We start from the raw sequence: 25,473 nt of genomic DNA, 5'->3' as shown, positions 1-25,473 counted from the left end.
ATTAAAAATTCTTCTTATATGCTTTTAAGTTATCCTTACATCCTTTTTAAATCACTTTTCATAAATTCAGGTCCTCCCTGGCAGGACACTAATAGTTTTGTGAAAAAAGCAATTTTATAAATAATTTCAATCTGAAGAAAATAGATATAATTTCTTCCTTTGAAATACAATTTAGCCAAGAACATAGAGTTTTGAGGGCTTCATGATTTTTGTTAGTTTTATTTTCATATTTAGTTTTCCCATGGCTTCTATCAGATTTTCAGATTTAATTTTTTTTTTCTCCTTTAAGGAGATTGATTTCATGGAGAGAGAAATAGAATACAGCATGAAAACTACCATTTTAGTTTTGTTTGCAGAATGAGCAGAGTGCAGATACATAAAGGAGCCCTCACACTGGCTCTTGGCTGCTCCCTTCCCAGGCAGAGCTTGTGCACTGTAATTCTTACTTTAGGTTTATACTGAAGAATTAGCTGTGATGTATCTTTTTGTCGTATCTGGCATGGGTGAAAAGAATGAAGGGAAAAGGATATTTTCCTCAGGAAAACTGTAAGAGAATAGAAAAGCAAGTAGACATCTGAACTGTTATCAAGGACATGTGAAGCCTCCTTTAATAGCTTGTAATTTTTAATGCTCTGAAAGAATTTAGGATCTTCAGTCAGTGATGCAGAGACCTGTTTCTCTGTCCCTGCACACAACCAAGTGTGTTGCTATTTCTCACTCCTGGCTGTCTGCCATGGTATGGTTAAATCTGGAAGTCTGCCCAGACCCCGCTGAATGCACTTGATTAGCAGATTTTATTGGAACAGCACCACCCGCATCTTACACCCTGGGCTTGTGCTCCAAGATTGTGCTCAGCCACAGCCTGCGGTGCTATAGGAGCCATCAGCAGAGCCCACCCTCCGTGTGGCAGGGCAGAGGGCACTGCTCTGTGTGCTGAGGCAGGGGGAAGCACAGGGGATGGTATAAGATGTGGTGTATTCTCCACACGAGCCTGGCAGCTCTGGCTGAAGCCTGCTCTCTCTTCTACTGGGAAGGGGAAGGCAAACCCCCCTGTACATCCCTGATACCATAAGCTAGAGGAAAAAACCCCAAGTATTAGCAAATGACAAGCAGTAAACCAGATTATAACTGCCTGAAGCTACATGCTGCCAGGCAGTTACATAATGGCACAAAACTCTTCAGCCTCCACTGCAGCACTGAGCCTAAAATACAGCAAAAAGGGCTCTGATGAGCCCAGCTCTCCGAGGTTCCATTGAAAGCACAACTCCAGGTTCCCAATCTCTGCTCTGAAGAGTTGGCTGAGAAACCAAGAGGAAAAGATAAATAATAGTAATAGGCAAGAAAATGAGTCACAGTGCTTACATAAAAACATAGAAAGGCACAATTCCATGTTTGTTTATATAACTCCTAGTATTAGTCTCACAAAACAGAAGTTTAAAAGGCATTCTTTGGATCATGGTAATCTCCCTTAAATACAGCATGTCATGGATTTTGGTGGTGTCATAACTTCACACCTGCTCTTTCCTATTTATGTCTGTGACTGCCTGCACATCTATTAAAACACAGGTAAAATTAATAACTGGTTGGATAATTAATAATCTTAAATTGGATTAAAAGACATGTTTTGAATAATGGGGAGGGTCCTATATTCTAAGGACGCCTAGTGCAGCTGGTTCTGTGGAAGGACAGATAAGCTGAAGTGGTTTGTGAACATCTTTTCAAAATGTCTGATGAGTCTTTCAGTGGAACAGGAAGGTTGGTGAACTTCCAATGACACTTTGCTTCTTCAGAAATTTAATTCTGGAAGTTTTACTATGGAAAACATTAACAACATGGCATAACTTTCCATTTGAAACTTGCTGTATTTACATTTGATAAGAGTTCATTTTGAAGTGACTGTAAAGCAGTCCCATAAACATGACAAGTTACTGTTGAGTTGGATTTGGATGTGGCCTGTGGGCTTTGAACAGGTATTTGTCAGGTGTTTGTGTGGTTTCTTTCAATTGTCTGCTCCTTCAGACCTCAAGGTTCAGGACCTGAGCTTATTTCATGTGCAAGGGTAGCTTTCTTCAAACCTCTACCCAGTTTGTTGCCTAAAATAAGACAAAATAGAGGTTCTGAACCTTTTCCCTTCATGTTTTTCCACAGCTATCCGCTTTGTAGCCAGCACAGAAGGGAAGTTCTCTGATTCAGAGAACTTGCTGAATTCCCAAACTCTGTCCTCACTTTTTTCTATTTCTCTTCCCTTTCTGTGGAGTTACCACAGACACAATTTTGCTTTCCAGCCATGGTGATGACTCCGTGGGCACTGCCTTATGAGTGAACATATGAATTGCTCTGTTACACAGATGGATCATTTTAAAAGCTTGGAAGTAAACTAATCTTCCATGTCTAAAATTTCTAGAAAATACTTGAATTTCCAGGTCTTGTTTGAGTGCTTTGATGGGAACCAGGGTGTGGATCTTTAACTTTCCAAAGCCTGGTGGATACACAAGTGTGACTAGGCATGTGAGGAAGTCTTAGATCTGCAAGGGAGATGGGCAACAGCTATTTATTTTTGTAAAGGCCTATTTTAAGAATATTGTAAATCTGAACAGAGAGTGTTGTTCTCTGAGAGCTGGCCTTATGTGAGATAAAATATGATTTTCCTGTAAGGGAGCTGAGAAGCAGTATGCATTTGTCTGAGCAAGGAATATTTTGGTACTTGTGTCTACATCAGTATAACTTCACAACTGTATTTTCATTGCCTGTTGGACCAGGTGAAGGGTCATAAGATAATTTAAATTAGGAATAACCATGTATTTTGTGTTTCAACTGAGGACAGACTAAATGACATATGATTACACTGCTGTTCAATAAGTCAGCTCTTCAGAATGCCCTGTTTCTTGCTGTATTAAATAGTTACTTGAGTGTGTATTGCATTTCACATTTTCCCCATGGTATCTGCTATTTTTCCTCCCTATAGATACAACAATTTTATCAGCCTGAGCCCCTCAAAACTGAACATCTGCTGCAGCTGTCACAGGCTGCTGCTATCAACAGAGGGGGAGTTTCTGCGATCCACCTCAGCCATTGTCAGGATTGTGTTCTGGGTTTTTACGTGTATGTACACACACAGATACATATAAATAGTGTGTGTACATATATATATATACACACACATATACAATATTATTATATAACTATGCAGTATTATATAATGCATACATAGAAAAACTTGATATTTTGGCTTTCAAATAAATTGCTGACTAAATGTCATCACACAATTACCCCTTTCACTTCCCTCTTTTCTGTGCTGGAGGAAGCAGTGGGGACTGATGTCCCTTAATTCCATTTATGAATGGACTGTTCTTAATCCTGGACTTGTTAAGCAGTTGGGACTATGTAGAAGTGTTCAATATTGGCACATCTGAGCTTTTTCTGACTGCTGGCAGAAATTTAGGCTCCTAGGAAATGTTTCCAGTAAAAAAAAATCGCTTGCATTGTGATAGGAGGGGTTTTTCCCTCTAGTATGTGACAGAAATTTAAAAAAGGAAAAAAAAAAGGTGAGAGTCACAAAAAAAAAACCAATTGCCACAACCATGGTTTGTTCTTTGGGGCTTGGGCTGTGGCTTTAGGACAGCATGCCCAAATATGTTAAAGCAGAAGAGTTTCACTGTATGTCAGCATGAATTTAAGGCATCAGGCATTGCATTCTGCTCAGGAGGTCCTGGGGATTTTTAGCTCTTCATTTCTCTCTTCTGAAGACAGACCGTGGCATTTCAAATGTCATTTTCAGTTATGTCCTGCACTGGTTATTCCTGTGGGAATGTTAGCATACTGTTTCTAACATGTTGGATTTCAGTTTTTCTCCTGGCTCCCTCAAGTCAGTGAGGTGGAGCTGCTTTACTGGTACCTCTGGCATCCACCCCCACAAAGGGGAAGGTTCCAATGGAACAAAGGCTCCAGTAGGTTGGTCTCCTGTTTCCTTCTTGGATTACTCATGGATGTGGGGCTTCCCAGACTTGGTTGTTCATACAGCATGCAACACATTCCACCTATCTTACCTTGAAAATGTAAGCATGTGGTTTTGATCAGCTCTTTCAGAAACCAGCAAAAGCCCTGAGGAATTTGGTTCACAGAAAAATTTGGCAGCATCTCATACATTCTGAACATAAAGTAAATTTTTCTTAACATAAGTTATTTTTCTTAATTAGAATCCTCATTTATATTTTAGATCATGCTTTGTTTGACTGAATATTTTTTCTTTTTTTCGCAAATTAATTTTATTTATATTTCTTACATTGTTGTAACAAGAAGGCCCAGCTGACAGAGTGAATAAAGATGAGTGCTTCTCACCAGCCTTCAGGGAGATGACTTCAGAGTTATCAACTAAACTCCCACTCATCTTATGGAATCTGCTCTTCATCATGACCCCACAGTCACCCCCTAAAGGCTGCCTCAGTCTCTCTAACTCTGAGACATTCTTGGACTAATATATGGGAAGTTTCCTTGCTGTCTTATTTCCTCTTCATTCCATTCTTGCATCCTTTTTGCTTGTTCCATTCTCATCCTTCTGCATAAAAATCCATATTTATGTTGTGGCTCCTCCCCTGAGTGGCTGAGGCCAATTCAATTAATCAGTGGAGGTGTTTGTTCTGAAGAAGGGGCTGGATCGTTCCCAAAACACTCACCTGAAACCTAAGAGAGACCAACCAGCTATTTCCACCTGCCTGGGAGGAACTGGGACTCAAATGTATGACCTGTAAAGTCATTAAATGAAAACCTACAAAGGCTCCTCTTCCTAAAACTACATCTCCAAGTGAAGGAGGTTTTAAAATGAGGAATTGTTGGAAAATAGATGCCGATCTCCAGGTTTTATGAGGGATTTTTGAACTGTACCTGGAGGTTGTAAAATACTGATAATGGGTGACAAGCTGTTGGACCTGATCTGGATAGTTTAGAAGAAGTTAAAAAACCAATTCAGTGAGCCCTATTTCCAGCCAAATAAGATAACTTGAATGTTATGACACAGAAGTGCAATAATTTCAGTAATTTTCTAAATAAATGAAAAAGTTACTATTATCTAATACCATGTTAAACAAAGCAATATTTTTAAGGTGTGTTCTAGTCACATTATAAATCTCATTTCCAAAGTAGAAGTGCAAACATTTCTAGATATGTTTTTGGCTTTGTTATAAGATCATGAAAGCCAAAGTATATAATTTTACTATTTTAATATTTAGATAATGAATATAGAATAAAGCTTTGGCTTTCAATCTTTTTTCCCTAATTCTGAGATGATTACAGATCTTTTTTTACTTATTCCAGCTGCCTGCAGAATACAAAAATAAAAGTAAATGTATGCAAAATGCATTGCTTCAATTAACATGCATTAAAATTCTGGTTGTTTCTCAACTCATCTGATATTTTTGCAAGAGAGAGCAGAATGTGGATAACGTGTCCCACATCAGTCATCTCTATTAATCTTTTGCTTTCAGAAATACAAATCTGATCAGAAAATACTGACAGCTGTAATTTCAGCTGAGCTGCAAGTGAATCAGTGCTGCAGAGTGTAATATAGATAATTTAAACCAGCAAACTTAGGTACTACTGGCATGGAACTCTCCTCAGTTTTATTCTTCCTTCTATGGCAAATCTGGGAATTCCTCCAATGCACCGTTACCTAAATTAATTCTGCTTCCCATTTGATCTGTTTGCCTATACTGGGAGCACCACAAAAGATCTGAATCCCCAAATCAGCTCAGAAGCTGGTTTGCAGTACAAAATTCTAATAACAATACCCTGGGGTGTGTCCCACAGATCCTGGGCAGTAACTCGAGTTAGCTGAATTTATTGTGTTCAAATCCTACATTTTAATATGCACTTAAATATTATGATTGTGGAAATGACTCTGGGGAAAACAGCATTTTGATATATTTCACTTTAGTAGTTGTAGCAGAGACGGGGATGTCTGATGCCCTTGGCATGTTGGTATTAACTCCTGGTGTTTGGACTCTCTAGAGTAAGATTTTCTATAATAGGAGTCTAAGAAGTAATGTGATTTTCTAGTCCTGATGAATTACAGCTTCTCATCTGAAAGCACTGCTCATATCCACACAAGTCTGAAAAAATACATATCTAGAGCTTCCACAGCCTTTGTGAGGTTCCAGAAGGCAAAGGAATACTTTACTTTGGCTTGTGAAATTATTATTCACGTTTACATTTGAAGCTGCTTCTTTCTTTTACTTCATTAGACAGTGGATTGATGGAATAATAAAATGGGCTTTCTAACTCAGGCAGCCTGCTTTTGTATGGCACTCCACACTGGGGTGAACTCTATTTTCAAAGTAACTAATGAAGTAATTCCCTTATTTTCTCCATAGTTTAATATATTTTTAAAATAAAAGCGGATAAAATACTTAAAAAACATGGCAGTACATGAACTAGAGGAAATATTCAACACCATTACAGGTAAATACTAAGTGTTAAAAAGAAATTAAAAGTGGAACAATTAAAACATCTTTAAGTGATTATACAAAGCTGATTTGACAATTAAGCATCCCAGAACTACTGTTTTACACGTAAAAATAATAAATGAACCAAGAAACAAACAACCAAAAAAACACCAAAACCTTTTTCCTGATTATAATTTCTATATACAATTAACTTCTAAAAATGACCAATGTGCATTTCTGCCTTTCATTAGATACAGATGTAGCTTCTTTAATTCATAGACTTTTGGGATTTTACACAAAGGGTAACAGTTTCCTGCTATTTTAGTGAAATCTGTAAAGATAAACTCAGCAATATTTATATGTCTGGAGTGAAGGAAGGTGTGTCTTGATGGTGATTTTTCTAAGACGTGAGTGGAGAGTATTTAGGTGTATTTTCACAAGTGGAGCAAAATACACACCACACTCAGTGTGAGCAGCTGAGTTTGGGACACATTTCAAATATCTTCAGGCAGTGCTGTGAGCCAAGCTTCCATTAAAAGTGTGTCCTTTGCTTACTTGTGACTAATAAGGATTTTCTTTCAGTATCAAGCTTCAAAATGACCTTCCCTTCTCTAGACATTTAGAAACCTCCACTCAGCCAAGCAAACACCTCAGATCCATGAGATGTTTAGTGTAACATCCCTGCCTTAGACATCAGAGATTCCACTGGGAAAAGACCTCGGCTGGAGAATGAACTTTGTGATACCAAATTCATGTGGACTTGAGTCTTTGCTTTTGTTCTGATAAAAAGCAGCTCTGTCCTGTGGAATTTTCTGTTGTCTGCCAGCTATTAAGCACAGATTGTTCTCAGGTGAGCGTTTCACCTGACTTTAATCAGCATAATTTGGGAGTGACAGAACTAACCCAAGCAACGAGCAATGAAAGTCCCTGCACCTGGGCTTGCCAGGCCATCATTTGTAACAAACCAGGGTCAGCTGGAATGGGGAGGGAGCAGGAGGTTATGTGAAGGCTTCATTTGTTAAACTGCCCTCTCCAAAGCTGCTCTGGACTCCTGGTGAGTGCTTCTTGTACTTATTTAGTGTGAAAAATGCATATTTTATGATTGGCTTTTTGCAAATATTAAATTGAATACTATATGTATTATGTTATATTGATTAGAAGTGCTGTATTAACATTTTAATAGTATAGTAAATGTAGTTTTGTAGTTAAAATAGAACCTATGTATGTGGGGTTTTTTTTACTAACTCAAGCAAGAGATGAGATAATGAAGAAACTCTTCACACAGAGATGACAATGATGGGGGTCCATAAAGAATTACTGCCTCCTTATCGGAAAAGACAAACATTCTTCCACCTTCTCTCCGTCTTTATGGAACCACCAGGATTAAGGGGAAGAAGTTGACAAAAACCAGAAAAGTTCTTAATTTGCAAGGAATTTATGCATCATGTATGAGATGTATGAATATGCAACAGGCTACTGCTTTTAAAGATTATTCCTTTGTTCACAAGGCATGCTTATTGGGCTTAAGTGCCCGAGAGCATCCGGACGTCCGTAATTCTTTGCTTTTTATTGTCTTGTAATTGTCCTAACTCTAAATTTTCATTACTCTAATTGTATTACTATTTTTATAACTATTTTATTATTATTAAACTTCTAAAATTTTAAAAACCAAGTGATTGGCGTTTATAACATTTAGGCTTTTTAAAACAACCAAAGAAGCAAACGAACAAAGCCTGTAGTAGAAAGGAGAGGAGGCTAAAAGGGAAGCAGTGAGAAATTCTTGTCAGCATTACATTCTGAGTGTGTTGCTTTGGTGTTTTCCTGTTTATCTTCCCGGAGTTTATGTCCAGAGTATTGGAATGCTGTTGGTGAATCATTTGTTGGTTTTGCCGTGGTGCTACATAACTCTGTCATCAGCAGGACAGCAGAGTATGGTGAAATCGAGGTGTTGGTTTCATTCTGTAATTGTTCTGTGTATTGGCTCTAAAAGCAATGGTACTTAGCTGCTTTTTGTTTAATAATAGGCTATAGCTGGGTAAGGTCTTGCAGCTAGAATAGGCTCTGGGAAACCAGGTAACTTCTGTTATCTGAGGAGTTTAACAGAAGTTTAGTTTAATCTGTCTCACACAAAAGAGACATTTGATACTTAGAATCTTCAGGCCATGTCATACAATGTAAAGCAAGGTAACAAAAGTCACGCTTATTTTAGTAAGTGCCCTTCTCAAAAAAAAAAAAAAAACCCAACAAAAAAAGCCAAAACTGTTTTGTGGATAATTGTAGAGAAACCTTTCTTGTCTGAATTGTTAGAAAAAAGGAACATGGATTTATAATAAGTATTTGTTATAAACAGTTTCTGAATTTTTAGGAGTAGTGTTTGTATTTGTGTTCTGTATAATTACTGGTGAAGCAGAATTTCAGAAGCCTGGCAAGAGTGTTCATTGAACTGATAACTCATGACTTCGCTGACTGGAAGTTAAGGGAACAAACCCATTCTGATGTTACAAATGGTTCCTATTTGCTCTGCAGTGGTTTCTGTCCCATTTGATATTTGTTATTCACTTCAGCATGGCCAAACAGGGAGCAGGATTTCCACATGATCATATAAGAACTTTCTATTTCTTTCCTGCTCTAAAATAGAAAGATATTTTTCCTGAGAAGAGTTGTTGGTCTTGGATTTGCATTCCTGTGAGATAACGAGAGAAAAAGCATTCTCTTAGTAGCACTGAAAACTCCCCCCATCCTGAGGTGTTTAAAAATGAACATATTTTACCAGCCACATCTAATATTGCCACATTTGTCACTCCTGTAGACATTCAGCATACAAAGAATGATCTGCTTCTGACCTGTGAAATGCAGCTCAGTGTGTGCTGGTTTGATATGTTATGGAATCAAGCCCTTCCTCTTCTCTTCGTCTTGCCATTAAAGTGCCTAAATTTTAAATGCTGTAGGGCAAGATAGCCACGAGAAGAAGGCTCAAATAGGATGCAGCTGTGTTTGTTGCCCTTGAAGAAGGAACACGTTCCCTAGGCTTAAAGTCCTTATTTCTGATAATCAGGTGAGGACAAACCTGTGCAAACAGTAGTATTATCCCAGTGTGAATTTTTTAACAACAGCCTGGGAGTTTTGTTAGACCACACAATTTGTCCAAGATGTGACTATACCTGGGGATTTTCAAGAGGATGAGATGAAATCTCTTAAACTAAAAATGAAAGTGGGAGTGATCCAGGGAAGTTGTCACAATGGCTGCATTTTTTTCCTTGTTCTCTGCAGTATTTCCCATTTATCCTTGGCTGTTCTCTGGGCTTTTTGGTTATTTTTATCATGTCCTCTATATTCATTTTGCAGCTCCCCCATTATTCCTCTTCTTGTTAGCTCTGTCTTTTGTCTGTCCTGTTTCCAACATTTTCTTCCCATTTTCTCTCTCTTCTTTTTCAGCTCTAAGTGTTTTGATTCAGACTGTGATCTGCATAGTTATACCCATATTCAGTGCTGACTGTTGGCTATACAAAAAGCAGAGTAGATCGAGGAAATGCCAAAGCAGTTGAGCCTGAGTCAGCCTCTGGAGGGAACAGGAGAATCCCCCGCTGGGACTACCTGCTGCTGTGCTGCCAAGCACGTGTGTGTGTGGGGGGCATCCGCACCCATCACCATGCTGTGGCCAGCTGATTAATTAGTGCATGTGGGCAATTAATTATGTGACCACCAGTTGTAGAGCTGTCAGCTTAATCTTTGCCTGAATGATCTTCACATTTCTGCCTTTGTGGGAAAGGCACAGCTACATTCAGGCCATTTTCAGTTGTTTCAGCCATTGAGTGTGATGAAATGGGAAAAATACAGGGTTTGATTGCCAGCAGCTGTACCTGGTTTGTGTGTCTCCTTTGGGTTGCGTTTGGTTCTGGTGTTTCCACAGTCAGGCTGGAATAAAGTGAACACAGGAAATAAAGGAAGCTCCAACATGTGACTGATTTCTTCACTTCCAGGCTTTATCTGATGTATGAAATTTATATTTTTGATCACAGTGTTCAGACTGTCCTTCAAATTCCTTCTGATGAACATGAAAATTTTGCTGGTTCCTCTTGAGCCTTACTGGATTTACAGCAGTGTTTTATTAGCTTTCCATGTTTTGAGAAATCGCTGATAGCATTTAAGTTGCTGGTTTTGTCTCAGCATCATAGACCAATATCCACCTGCTGGTTTATTGTGTATTTTGTTACAGAATGTGTTACGTTGTCTATAAAGTATCATAAGCATAGAATAGGGTAGGGACAAATACAATGCTGAACTAAGTACAGTTCTTGCTCTTTCCCAACCCTTTTTTTAGTCTCCAATTTTAGCAGATTTTTCTTTACAGCTGATAGTTTCAGGTCCATTTTACTGATTGCATCAAATCACAGTGCTTCTATCGAGAAGGGTGTCATGTCTATCTGTTTTGGGTATTTGTTTACAACTGCTTTGGCCATCAAAACAAGTGTTTGGTTCATCATCATGAATGCAAATATCACTAGACTCAAATGGAAACTCTAAGCATGCATGGGAAAACTGGAATATGGTGGTGGAATTTCAGAGTTACACAGCAGCATCTCTATGGGGTAGTGTGGATCATAAGAAATACTGGGTATTTTCCCTGATCAGTTTTTACTTAAAACCCACAATTTGTGAGGACATCAACAGTTGTTGTTGCTTAGTTTTCAGTGTGGGCTTTGGATAAAATCTCCTAGGATTGCTTTTCACTGGGAGAAGCTCAAGCGTTGCAAAATATCTATGAGTTATCCAAGGAAATAAATCAGTAGAGATCGTCAGCCATGTGTGAGAAGGAGCCTTAGTGCTGCAGAACTGTGCTGTGGTGCTCTTCCCTTTTCCTCTGGTAATCTGCCCAATATTTCTCTGTGTACAGATGCGTATGAGTGTAAATGTGTCCCGTTCTGGGCCCCTCAGTTTAAGAAGGACGTTGAGGTGCTTGAGCATGTTCAGAGGAGGGCAGCGAGGCTGGTGAAGGGCTTGGAACACAAGCCCTGTGAGGAACGACTGAGGGAGCTGGGGTTGTTTAGCCTGGAGAAAAGGAGACTCAGAGGTGACCTTATCGCTCTCTACAACTTCCTGAAGGGTGGTTGTAGTCAGGTGGGGGTTGACCTCTTTCACCAGGCAGCAACTGACAGAACCAGAGGACACAGTCTCAAGCTGCGTCAAGGGAAATATAGGTTGGATATTAGGAAAAAGTTTTTTACAGAAAGGGTGATAAAGTACTGGAATGGACTGCCTGGGGAGGTGGTGGAATCACCGTCCCTGGATGTGTTTAAAAAAAGACTGGATATGGCACTCGATGCCATGATCTAGTTGAGGTGATAGGGCATGGGTTGGACTTGATCTTGGAAGTCTCTTCCAACCCAGACATTCTCTGAATTCTGTGAAATCAGAGCTGGTCTTAAAGTGCAGAGAGCTTTTGCTCAAAGCATTACATTTTAAGAGGTTTTTTTTTTTCTTTTGCATCTTTCACCTTCTGTTATTGGGGAAATTTGAATCACGAGTTCAAAAGCTGGCCTGACTCTGATCCCTCTGTAGCTCTGTGGTGCTATGACAAATTCCATGTTCTGCCATGCTCAGGCCTTTTGGACCTGATGTGTCAGGAGTTCTGATAAGCCTTGGGCAGCTGAACAAACCTTATTGACATGTGGTGGAATAACTCCATGGGCCTGAATAACAAACACTGGCACAAGGAGCAGGTCAGCAGGGCTTTTCTAAGGATAAAGAGTGGCAGGAATGGTTATAACTTTGTGTGCTTCTGTCACCATTTTAATTCAGGTGAGTTCTGGAAAATAGTCAGAAATAAAATCCCTGTCAAGATGCCCCTAGGATTCCCAGGACACTCTAAGTGTGCTCGAGCTGAACAGCAGCTGTTGATGTGTGTGTTTCCAGGACCTTTATTAGGTGTGAGCTGCACATCCACTTCATAAATTATTCAGTTTGGGCTCGGTTTGTGGCCCAGCCCAACACTGAAGTCTGCTCTGACTTCATTTGGTCTGGGGGTGTTTGCTTCCTCAGAGGAGCAGATGGGAGCTGTCTGGGACAGGCCACCGGAATTGTGGCTTAGAGGCAGCCTGGCTTCTTGGAAGTAGGAAACTGATGCAGGGTGATGAGTAAATGCTAGAACCTGTGTCTGTATCACTCTTCTTCCTACACAGGGAGCATGGAGGAGAAAACCAGCAGTGGAACAGATAGTAAGAGCTTGGACCGAAAAAATGCCTAAATTATTTTTAAAAAGCCCATCATTCTGTACACATATTCTGTTCTCTGATATATATAAACAAGATATTGCCACATAGCAATCAAGCCAGTAAATTAAAATGTTGCCATTGCAGTATTTTTATCAGCATTTATGTTTTTATTTTGTCAGGATAAATATGCTCTGTACTGGAGTTGTTTGCAAGAAGCATGTGGCAATATTTAGTATATTTAAAAGTATCATTAGAGCTATATATTCAGATGTGTAAAAAAGCAATTCACTTGTATGAGTGTGTGTATCAGCTGTATTGTACATGCCAATATGTGCACACAGAAGAGTCTCTGTGTCTCGGGGCTAACAGATCTGTTCTCTCTGTTCTCCTATTTGTTCCACATGCCTGCAGTGCCCTCCCAAAGCCTCCCTCACCTGCCCTATGGTACAGGCCAAATAAAATTGGTTATTGTGGTGTATGATCTGCCTGCCAGCTCTGTGGGTCTTGGGCTTGTGCTGGAGGAGGCAAAGGTTGGGAGCTGTGATTATGCATGAGCAGCAATCTCCTGTGTTATTAGGAAGTGGATTTTCCTCAAAATATGGTTGTGGTATTGGTGTTTCAGAACTCATTTGGGGAGAGATTAGATGTAGGGTTAGCCTGTCAGATTCCAGCAGTTTTCTACTCAATGTTCTCTCTATTTTTACAGCTCTGGAGGGGTTTGTGCAGGTTGTTTTGTTGTTGCCTTGTTCCTCTTCCCTTTTTCTGGCTCCTCTTCCTTTTCTGATACTCCCTTGCTCCTGAAGCCCCCTGCATTTTCTTCCATTTAACTGCTGGTCTTTGTTCCATTAGTCCTTTCAATGGGGCTTGATGATGTTTTGTGTTGTATTCAGAAACAGGGATCAGACTGCATCCTGCCTTATTTTGCTGCTAAAATAGCTCTGTCTGTACAGTGCATTCCCTTTCGACCCCACAACTGAGGAAAGAAACTCATTTTGCTCTGTGAAACGGGGAATTGCTGAGTGAGTGTTTGTGTTCTTTGCTGCCATGTGAGGACAGCTCTGTCCTTGGCACTGTGTGAGCAGTAAAATGCAGAAGCTCCCTAGTGTTCCCGTGTGCTGCTGACCTGCCAGGAGCCTGGAGGTGTCCTGCCAGGAGCAGGAGAGGGCAACCAAGGAGAAAATACCTGCTGGCACGTTGTGGCTATTTTGGGACAGGCTCGGAGCTTCTTGGAAATATTGTTTCTTCAGAGATATTGCTACAGAGAAAGAAATATTTTTATTGTCTAATATGTCGATTGTTCAAGTGTAGCAGAGTCAGTGCCCTGAGTACTTCACAAGTTTGACCTAAATTCTGAAGAAAGACCTGCTGTGTTCTCTGTTCTGCTAAACTGTGGGGTTGGTAGCTGGTTTTTAACAAGAAACAACTCTTTCATTGTGAAAAGAGACTTCCTGAAGAGAGTTGATAGAATACAGACAAGTATCTGCCTCTCCCCAAGTCTCCATTAACATGATCTAGCACTGTTAGAGAAAACTGCAGAATTCTGTAAAGGCTTGTCTAAACAGGAAATGCTATTCCAAATTTAAAACTGGATGGCTTTGAAGTAGAGATTAGTTGATCAGTATCTAACTATCTAGAGTTATTTTAGATTAGCAAATTTGCATATTGCTCTAAATTGCAAAACATCCCAGCACTGAGGATGAATTATGTTGTCAGGAGCTGGTGACAGTCCACCTGAGACAGTGATTTCAAGCAGTCTACAGGGATTTCATTCAGAACTGCAGGTGTTTGTTTCCTTTTCAAATAGCAGTTTCTATTTTGTCAGCTGGGATGTTCTGGAAACCAGATTTGGTTTGTATGAACAGTGAATTATTGATAGGATGATGATAGAAATATTCAAATTAATATGGCATTTGGAATAGAAAATATAAATTATGCACCAGAACTACAAAAGCAAATGTTCAGGTTTTCGCTGCTGCAGTGAAAAAGTGTTTTGCCTATCTGATAAATAGGATAGTGCAGTGATAGATTTAAAAGACACAGAGTAGTGAGATTTAAACCTCTATCTCTCATCTGATACACCCATTTCAAGGTCTTTCTCAGTTCTGCATGCCTTTATTAAAGAAAACACAAGTGCTTGCTTCTTGCAGCATCCGGGAGCAATTATCTAATGCAAGTTAACTGTTGTGAGCCAAAATGCATTTTTACTTTTATTACTTTTGACTTTCTCGATGTATTTCAGTATTTGGAGCCATAGAAAGCACTGGTTTTGACGGGGCCTCCAGAGATCATCCAATCCAACTTTCTCTTGAGAGTACAGCCTTAGATGTGGTTATTCAGGGTCCTGTCAAGCCAATTAAGTCCCGAACTGTTTCCAGTGAGGGGAATTCTACCACTTCTCTAGGCAACTATCCTGATCTTTAGTTTTTCTAGTGAGGAATGTTTTCCTTGTATCCAGACAATGTTTCCCACAAAGCAGCTCATGTCTCTTGCCTTTGCCCTCTCCCTGTGCATCCATGTGAAAAGAGCACCTCCGCCTTCCCTTCCTTTTGAGGCTTGAGCCACACCTAAACTTTTCTACTTAGTTCTGTCTTGGAATGTCAGATCCCTACTCTGCTTACAAGTGTATGGAACCTGTTACAGATAAGCAATATAGACAGAAATACAATGTAGACAAGAAGCAAATACTTTTAGTCCATTGGATTGTGAATGTGTTATTAAAAAAATAATCTTGAAGCAGGATATGATTGCGACAGAAATTGTGGAGGTAGTATGAGTTTCCCATCTGGCAAGGCCCCCAACCAGATGGATCCACTAATGACTTTTATAGAGCATTTCATCAGACCCTGCTGAAACACGTCTCTGGCATCTTTAATTATCCTGAATTAACACAATTCCAGCCTTGGATGCTTAGATTCAGGCTTGTTGATTTTTGAAGGGAAGGAAATGTTCCCTGAAAGATCTTCTTCCTAACAGACCTTTTTATTAATGAGGTATAATGGTAAAATATTACCTGTGCTTTATTGGTTCATCCTGAATGGATTGTTTGTGTAAAAGTGCCTTTGGAAGCACTTGGATTAAAGAGATGTTTTGCAGCTACATCAGAGTGCTTTGGAATTTACACAAGCACATTTAGCCAGGAATCCCCGTTGCTTTCTTTGCCTTCCCTGGAAGGAAGGGAATGGGCACTCCCAGAGCAGTTCATCTCTGCCTCTTTCCATGTGTGTGCAGCCACTCCTGTTGCTGCTTCCACAGAGGGAACTTCTTGTTGCATGGCGAAGTGGCTGCCAGGGCCAGTGGGCAGCACCAACAGCAACTGCTGCTGCTTGGATCCCTTGTTTGCATCCCAGCTCCTTAGCAAGGGGGAGTTTGTGTCCTTTTCCCTCAAACCGGGAAAACAGAGATAAATTTTCTTGGGACATTTCTTCTGCTTACCCTGCTTACATCTTGTCCTCCCTGTAGAAGGAATAGGAATTAATCTGGTAATAATGTGTTTTCTATTCTATTCTATTAATTGCTGTTGTTTGAATGCCTTGTCTCTTCTAATCATATTGCTATATAATATAATATAATGTAACAGTATTTCAGTGTTTTCCTGTGGTGCAAATATCGATGTGATTTCATTGCAAGTGGTCTAGTTATGGGATGTTTGCTTAGAAAATGCACCTTTGCAGTTCAAAACCCAGCCAGTCAAGTTGATACCCATTTAAGGAGGCAGGGAAGAGCATGGAAATCTTATACCCTGAAGACAGTACATGACCTCTATAACAGAGATGCTTTCATATTTGAACACACATCAAACATATAAGTCATATGCAGGTAACAAACAGTCACCAAGAGTTGTTCTTTAAATTTGACTTAATTTCCTTCCTCTAACCCACTGCTTTGTCTGCCAAAAATAAGCCCTTGGTTATCTAACAGCCAGACTGAACGTGGGCAGGGGAGTGCATTGGAAAGGCTCGTAGCAGGAGATGAATGTCCTCAGCAGGGCTGGGAAATCAGACTGCTAATATAGGTGCCAAAAATTGATATTATTCCCTAATTTTAGTTCCCCCACTGGCTGACTTCATGCATCAAAAAGGATAAAAGAAATACCAGAGACATTCAGTACAGACATGTTGATGTTTAGGAAATATGTTCATGCTCTTAACCCAAGAGGAGGCTTTGGTGTGTGAGAACTGCTCCATGCTAAATGGTGGCACATGTAATTAAGTTCTGCTCTAGCAGTGAGAGAGATTAGCCCAATTAATCTTTTCCTTCTGGTTCTTGAAGAAAAGTATTCTAACGTAATTACAGCTACCACACCTTGAATTTGTGGTGCCACCTTATATTGCCTGTATAGGTGTTGAACTGAGGTGAATTAGCTGACACACAATATAATGTACAACTCCAGCCTGGGGAGGAAAAGAGGAATGGGCAGGGGCGATAAAACAGTTAAATTGTGCTACAATTGTTCTTTTTCCAAAAAATGCATAAGTTTACAAAACTTTCTTAAGCTTTTTGATTAACTTTTCATAATAATTAGTTTTATCTGTTCCTGGGATAGCAGAAGTATTCAGCTCCCCTCAGCCACCTGGTGAGTGCCAGTTTATTAATAGGATGTTTTCTTTTTCCATGTGTAGCTCACATACTCAGCCATTGTTCAAATTTGTTCCTGGGTAACTGTGTAAAACCGCCTTTGTATTCATATGACTTTACAGAGAGGTGTTATTCTTATTTTGATATGTGAAATGTTGTGAACAGACACATGTGGTTCGATTCTGGTGAAACAATTTACTTCTATGTCTCTTCTGAGATTGCTATCTTTAAACATTTAAAGATGAGAGGATTTCTTGTGTGTATTTCTCATTGTGAACAATATCATTATTCAGCCTCTGGTCCATATTTCAGAATATTTGAGCTGATGTGCAAAAGAGGATAGTTAGTAGAAAATCATCCATTACAAACCTGTGAAAGACTAAGATCCAAGTCTGTGTTCAATCAGCATATCAATCAAAAGTATTTAAAATGTCTCTGATTGTGGTTTTCCTTTTACTAGTTAAAATATTATTACATGATAAATTGTATTCTGCACTCACCATGTCAGTCTCAGCAGAACATTTTAAGTAAATACTGGAATTGACTGAGTTTTGAAGACAGCTGCTGTGATCATTCCCAAAGTGCGGTATAACTTGAAGTGTGTTATAACTTGAAGTGTGTTGTTTGCAGCCTTGCAGTTCACCCGGATAAAACGTTGGTAGCCACTGGGCAGGTTGGGAAGGATCCCTACATTTGCATCTGGGATTCCTACCGTGTCCAGACCGTGTCTGTCCTGAAGGATGCGCACACGCACGGAGTCGCCTGCCTGGCCTTCGACTCGGACGGCCAGGTCAGTACAGCTTCTCCTCTGGGCTCTGAACTCAGCTGCATTTCTGGTTCACTGAGAGATGCACCTTAAATTTTTGGTGTTTCAGCAGCTACAGGGCTGCAGTGTTGGAGTTCCTGTTACAGTTGAATTGTGATTGCTGTTCAAGGCCTTGGTTTGTATCATAATTGTAACTGCAGTAGGAGGACTGCAAATGCAGCTCTTGCACAGGAGGTGCTCTTGGGATGAAATCACAGCCTGGCATCCGAGTGGAGGCATCGGGTGTTGGACAAGTATCCAGAGCAGAAGTGCCCCTCCGTGGCTTAACTGCAATGGCTTCACCACGTACTTGTCACCTGCTGCCCAAAGAAATCAGTTCCTGGCAAAGCCCTCAGAGCCCTGCAGCTTTTCTGGCAGAAGCACTGCGCTAATCTCACTGCTGGGAGAGTCTCCTTGGCTGGGGTGCACAGGCAATTTAATTGAATAATGGCATTAGGACACACAGTGTGGCTTTCTACCATGTGATTAGTTGAGATGATATCTTGTAACAGAATTTATAATATGACTAAATGGTGGGCTGTTCCTAGCTAAACACAATGATTTTTTTTCTCTCTGACAGTGTTAAAAGGTTTAGGTAAATAGACCTAAAATTCATATATACCTGAGAAATATTTCACAGAGCTTTATAAATAAATATCTGGCTGTGCAATTTTTGTCATTATTGCTGACAATTTTGTCCTGATGAGTTTCCTGATGTAATGCTTACTAAAGTATTTTTAGGAATGCTTAGATTAGCGGATACCAAAAACCTCAGACAAGAAAGCCCTCAGATCAACAGAACAAAATTTCTAATGGTGTAATATTTTTTAAGATATTGCTCATTCAGAAATAAATGTTTTAAATTTTTCCCCTCATGTTTAACTTCATAGGACTGGCGGTTAAACTCTTTTTTTTACAGCTATTGCAGTGCCTCGTGGGAGTGAAGACTCATGAGCCTGGGGGGTATTTGAGGTGGAGGCCTTCCTGAAGGCCCTGATAAGTGCTTGCTGTAATTAAAACTCAAACTCACTGCCAGATTGACCTTGCAGAACAGTGACAATTCCCTTTCTGGAAATGCTTGAGAAATTGCAGTTTATTCTGGAAATAAAACTTTGCATTGAACACTTTTATATCTGGAGATTGACCACTGCTGGAGAACATGAATATGTATAATGCATCTTGGCCTTTTGCTGCTCTTCCTGGCTTTGCAGGAGAGGCTGCTGTGCTGAGCCAGAATTAAAGGGCATGGGAGGAAGTCTGTGAGTATTTGGAGCTCAGAGCTGCTGGCAGTTCTGGTTTGTTTAGTCAGCATTCCCAAGGGAGCTGGTGTCTGTCACAGGGCAAAACACACTGCTTGCACCTCCCAGTGCAAAGCTTTCCTTCTTTTTTATCCAAAGGCTGTTAAAAGCCAGGGAAGGCCTGTATTTCAGTCCCCAAACACAAATAAATGCAACCATCAGGAATGGTACAGATGCAATAAGAACTGTATTCTTTTCACTACTAGTTCTGCCAGCTGTCTGCTTCCTAAATAAAAGTAAGCAGAGACAAAGCCCAGGTGACTCTGCTGCATTCCCAGAGTGGATCTCCATGGATTCAGCTCTGCTCCTTGTGTGTTTCTTTGCAAGTGTTGCTCCATGTGCAGGGATCTCAAACAGGGCCACCTCACTTCTCTGTGAGCCAAGTTAATTCACTTTTGTTGAACCAGAAGCTCTGAGATATCTGTTTCTTTTGGATGAATCAGTGGGGAAATATTCCTCCTGGCCAGACTGGAGGTGACCCTGCATGGAGACAGTGCAATTGTACCTGCAGTGCTTCCCTGGCCCCATGTTCCACAGGGTAGGGAGTGCAGATCGGCGTGCACAGGATTTGTTATAGTTTCTAATAAATGGAGATCATCAATACACAGGAAAGAGCTTGAATGCTTCCTTTGTTTTATGTACCTTCAATAGTTTTTGGAGACAAACAGAGTCGGAGTGGATTTCCTATTTTGTGTTACCTGTGTTTAATACAGTCCTGATGGGAGCTGCATTTCTTGCAGAAGTGTTGCTATTTAAAAATACATATTTTAGTTTGGGCTTTTTCTGTCTGAGCAGGAGCTGCCATTTGGCAGGAGGGAAACTGCACTTCATTCAAATGTTTAATAAGGAGCTGTCATTTTTCCCATGATTAAAAATGTCTTCTCTTCAATCAGGAGTTAACTACAGTTTCTCCTCAAAAGTACTAACATCTCCCCTTCACAGAATTACCTACAAAGCAGATGCCTTATACTGAACTATTTTGTCAATACCCCACAGTTCAATTTCTGCTCTGAGTTATTTCAGATTAACCCTTTTTAAAGTGCTTTCTAAAAATATTTTTAATGGAGTGGGAAGGGCACTGCCATAATGCATACGCACCTAATGAAAAAAATTAAAATGCGGCACCAGACTTCCTTAGCCAGATCTTCCAAATCTGTGTAGATGTTAAAATAATGGTTTAATTATGTGCCTAAACTACTTGGCAGATATTTTCTTTTGGTAGTTCAGGGAATTCTCTGAATAATTCTATTCATATATTCCCTTCTGTCATATTTTCTTCCTAAAGGAGAACTAAAAGTGTGTCTCAACCAAAAAGGAAATTCAGCATTTATCACTTTTCTTCTGGCATGAGGCCTTCCTCAGCTGGCCAAGGTTAAAAGAAAATATAAAGTAGTTCTTAGTTTCCTGTAGTGCTTTCCCTACTGATAAGAAAGTTAGCAAAGGAATAAACTTTCTAACATAATTTGAAGTTTTAGATAGCAGCCATTCCTTATTCCAGCACTGGACACAGTTGGAAGAGTGACTTTTTTCTCCAATCAAATGTGTGTCGTGAAACTTTAAAACAGGTCACTTATTCCCTCCTGATCAGACATATTACAATATACTTCCCAGCTAATACATAAACACCACTTTCCACAGAACTAATTTCTATGCCTCTGCCCCTTACTGGAACTCCTTTTGTGGTCCTAGAGGGTTGTCTAAAGTGGTGTCTGGTGGTTGTTCTCACAGAGAGCTTGCAATGTTGTAATGGCCTTGCCTTGAATTTCTCAGGGCATGCACGGGTGTTTCTTGTTACAGAACTGCCACAGACCCCCCTCAGGTTCCTCATTACCTGTTTATCCACTAGTTCCAGCTACCTTTAATATCCTATGTATCTTCTATATTCTGTTGTCTAATTTGCTGGTTAGTAGCTATGCTCTATTTTGCAGTGTCAAGGGAACTGAACATTTCTATTCTCCATGTTGTCTGTCAAGTCCCCCTGTTCTTGAGACTCTTTTAGACAAGTCTCAATACTTCATTTTCCAGACAAAGTGTTACAGCTGTAACATTGAATTAAATTGCTTTCCAAAATCAAGGGAGTATAATTGCAGATTGTCCCGCACTCCCTGGGTGGAAAAAGTTCTCTTGGCCCTAACTTTTCCACATGGTTGTTGGCCAAAGTACCCTGAGGGGAGACATTAATAGGGCTTGGAGACAGGAACTGTTAGGAAGCCGTGTATAAGCGTTGTCTGCACATATGAAATCGGTGCTATTCCCAGTACTAAGGTCTGATTTCTGATTTCCCACTGTTGGGCTGCTGCTGGATGCAGGGTTCCTACATATGATTCTTCTGTGTCCTCAGTGCCATTGGGCCAGAGGAGTTTCTCAGTGGCTCTGCAGCTGGGAGTGGTGTAACACTGATGCTGACCAGCTCCAGCACTCTGAGTTCTATTGACATTTTGAGTAATGTTAAAGCACAGAAATCCTTTCACATTGTGACTTCCTGCAAAAACTATAAATTTATTTATTTGTTCCACTGTACAAACTTCTTTAACTCTCCCTTCACAACTCCATTATGAGTCAGAGCCTATTGACAGAGTTTTGCCCCCCCTGTAGGGTGAACCCTCCAAGGGTAAACATCTCCTAACAATATCTGAGAACATACCCAGAATTCCCAGTGCAAACCTTATGTACCTCTAGGAACAGCTCATTTAAATTCTCTGTATTTTTATTCCTGTGGAAGGAGACTGGACTTGGAGGAACTTGTGGTATAAGTCTGTAAATAGTTTTTTCTGGTGGTGGTGATGAGGGTGTTGAGTTTTTGGAAGGGTTTTGTTGTTTTCATTAATACCACATTGCTTGGTGCATTTTCTGGTGGTACAGCGGTTGAGTTCTGCATTATTCACTAGGCAGGTTTTGCATTGGGGTGATGCCTGTTGTCATCTTTCATTAAACCTAAGTCCCAAAACATTTCATTCCTCTAAATCAAGAAACTGTAACTGTTGAGACAGTGGTGGGTGTGTGAACCTACTGCAGTTAATGCAGAGGCTATGAAGGGGCTCTCCCAGGAGGAAAGAAGTGCGCTCAGTGATTACACTCAGGAATGGGATGAAAAGGCCTTGAGTGCCTGCTCTCTGAATTATTGCTACAGAATGAAAACTGAAACCTTCTGTTCCTGTGTGAACAGTTATTCTCTGTTATTCAGTCGTTGAGAGCTTTATTGCATTTAATATTTTTCCTAATACAGCACTTTAGAGGAATCTGTGGTAATGACACTTGTTTTCTTTGCTGGCTCATTCCTTTTGTGTTATCACAGACAGGTCCAGATTTTAAACAATTTGCTTACTCAAAATTTGATCAAATTTTTTATGGAATTCATGGAAAGTTGGACAAAATTAGGACAGTCACTGAAAGGGAAAAGACCTACAACTTCCACAGTAATGGTTGATCTTCTGGGCATGTCACAGATGGATGCACTCTGCTTTTTCCCTTCCAGTATGCCACCTCTGTTTTATTCTGTTCTTTTTATTTCTTCCATTATTGCGATGGAAAAAATATTAAAATTAAGTTCTTTTAATTGATGATAAATAAAACTTTAATTTAGCTTGGTTATTACTTAATTGTTTTAGTTATTTTAACTGGTGATATGATACACTAAGCAATGAAAAAGGCAATTATTAAAAGCACATCCAGTTCTGGTTCTAAAGCTCAACAAAATGAGCATAATGAACAAAGCAATAGTTGGAAATAGTGAAAGCTTTTATTTCTCTTTCACTTTTATTATCAGATTAATAAATCAAAATGCTAGAGAGGTGTGCACCTGAAAAAAGCACCTCAGATGTTTCAGGGTAAGAATTACACTTGGAGCATTGGTAACCTGAAATCAATAACCTGACCTTTTAGAGAAGATGAGACATTTCAGTGCTCTCTCCAGTGAGCAAATGTTGAGTGCGAATGTCATTGCTTTTGCAATGTGGTTCAAACCCAGGTCACATGTGGGAAGATCCATTTGTGCACATAATCCTGGGAGCTACAGCAAAGTGATTTGGGGTTGATTTCCTGTTAACTGGATTGCTGTTGTTTTTCCTCAGCGTTTGGCTTCTGTGGGACTGGATGCCAAAAACACGGTGTGTGTTTGGGACTGGAAGAGAGGAAAGCTCCTGGCTACAGCTACAGGCCACTCCGACAGGGTAATTGTATGGAAGCATTCCTGGATTTTGTCTGGGAGCTGCATGGGTGTTTCAAAAATAATTTTTGTTTCTATTAGGTTGATACAAAGGTAATTTTGGTCATTCTGCCTGGCTTTTAAAATACTGGACAAGATATTTATTCCTTTACATTGTGCCAGACGTAGCACAAGGCGCTGTTCGTAAGCCTAGGGAGGAAATATGTTGTACCTACACACTGAGTAGAACGATCTATAGCTCTTCATATGAGATGTGAAATGGGAGCTCCGTGGACAAAGCTTATCTTGTCTCTGAGTATGTCAAAAAGACAATGTATTCTGAGAGCAAATTTAGTTATATTCTTTTCAGTTTTCCTTAAGACAGTTACCTGTAGAAGAAACTTGATTGAGATAAATATTTCTTTCTGTTAGCTTCAGGTAAAGGATCATAAGATGAGAACTGACCAGGTATAAGTTTACAATGTTATTCAGGATTAGAAAATGTTTTACCAGGTTTAGCATAAGCAAAATACTTCCTTGACATATATAAGCACATGAATGTATTTGTTAAAATATTATGTTATTATAACATATTAATAATATGTTATATTAATTAATTAAACTATATCAATTACATAATAATAATTAATAACATATAATAATATTATAACATATTAAAATATATGTTAAAAACTGACACATTCTGACAACTTGTATGTATATTATCATATTGTAACATGTTTTACATCTGTGAAAGTTTTGCTACTGACCTCGCTAAGTGCAATATCCAGTTCTGAGTTATCAGAATTCTCCAGGACATAGACTAGAAGTACTGAAGTCTTAGTCCCAGTAGACTTTCCCAACCAGAAAAAGGAGCTTCTGCACAGAAGAGGGAGTGGGAAAGAATGGTTTCATAAATACTGTTTATTCAATCACATCCTGGAGCTGGAATGGATTGGCAGTGTGGAGAGAAGGATGAAGTCTGTTGACAGAACTATGTGAGGAACCCTCTATGTTTGCCCTAATCTCTAATTACAAAGAGTTCCAAATTTATCTGTAGAGTGTTCTTTCATTTTTAGTAATACGTTCCAACAGAAATTATGGCTAAGCACAGGTAAAAGCAAGCTGAACCTAGATGCCATTACTATGTAGGGTAAAATATCAGCTTCCTATATTTCTTAACAGATATTTGATATTTCCTGGGATCAATATCAGCCAAACAGAATTGTCAGCTGTGGAGTAAAACACATAAAGGTAAAGAGCTTTCATTGTTTACTTGGAAAAAGTACTTAAAAAAAAAAATCCGTGTTCTTACCTGATAAGAACTTGAAATATAGGACGGATTATATTTTTCTTTCCTTTTGTGAACATTTTGCAGAATGCTTTGTTTGAAGCCAGTTCAGACGTTTGCCAGTGCCTGAGCTGCCAATTACCTGAACAAGAAAGTCAGGAAGATTCTTTGGTGTAATTTTCATCATTATATACTTATAATTTTGTGTCTTCTGCCCTCTCCATTCTACCCTAATGGTCTCAGCCTTCAGGGGTTTCCCTCATCCAGCATCACAAAGGGTTACTGTGCAGCTGTCGGAGGAACCAAAGTAAAAAGTGTGAACAGAATCACCTGCACTTGGGCTTCTCATGTAACACCACTGAGACGTGTGCAGGGCCTGCAGAGACAAAACTCTGGAGCCCCACTGTTTGCTCCCTCTAAGTCACCCTTTATGGAAGTGTTTGAAATAGAAACCTACATATATATTAGATGTTTAGGATAAAACATTCTTATGCCTGTGGAAAGCTTAGAAACAAATCCCTGTTTGCCAATATCCCCTTCAGGTTTCTATTTTTCTCCTGTCTCCTCAAAAACATTCCTAACAGATGGCAATTATTTCACATGACTGGGGTGGGAAGAGCTTTAACTAGAAGTTTAGGAAACCAGTTAGTATCTCTAGTTCTGGTTCCTGAGAAGCTCGTGCCCTTAAACCACCACTGCTTCAAACTGTGG

The 25,473-nt window shown here is 39.7% G+C and overlaps 1 protein-coding gene across 7 annotated transcripts in view; it reads left to right on the top strand.

The window, feature by feature from the left end:
• The window catches only part of EML6 (EMAP like 6), an 86,049-nt gene that overhangs the window by 7,880 nt on the left and 52,696 nt on the right, over positions 1 to 25,473 (top strand). For all 7 annotated transcript variants that reach the window (XM_068186214.1, XM_068186209.1, XM_068186213.1 and 4 more), the window contains exons 2-4: positions 17,855 to 18,014; positions 23,398 to 23,496; positions 24,657 to 24,725. In XM_068186214.1, the coding sequence (XP_068042315.1) occupies positions 17,855 to 18,014; positions 23,398 to 23,496; positions 24,657 to 24,725 (328 nt within the window). The remainder of the gene's footprint in view (positions 1 to 17,854; positions 18,015 to 23,397; positions 23,497 to 24,656; positions 24,726 to 25,473) is intronic.

This window comes from Anomalospiza imberbis, chromosome 3, assembly GCF_031753505.1.
Source record: "Anomalospiza imberbis isolate Cuckoo-Finch-1a 21T00152 chromosome 3, ASM3175350v1, whole genome shotgun sequence".
NCBI lineage: Eukaryota > Metazoa > Chordata > Aves > Passeriformes > Viduidae > Anomalospiza > Anomalospiza imberbis.
Note: the sequence above shows the minus strand (reverse complement) of the source record. Positions and strands in the feature narration are given on the sequence as shown.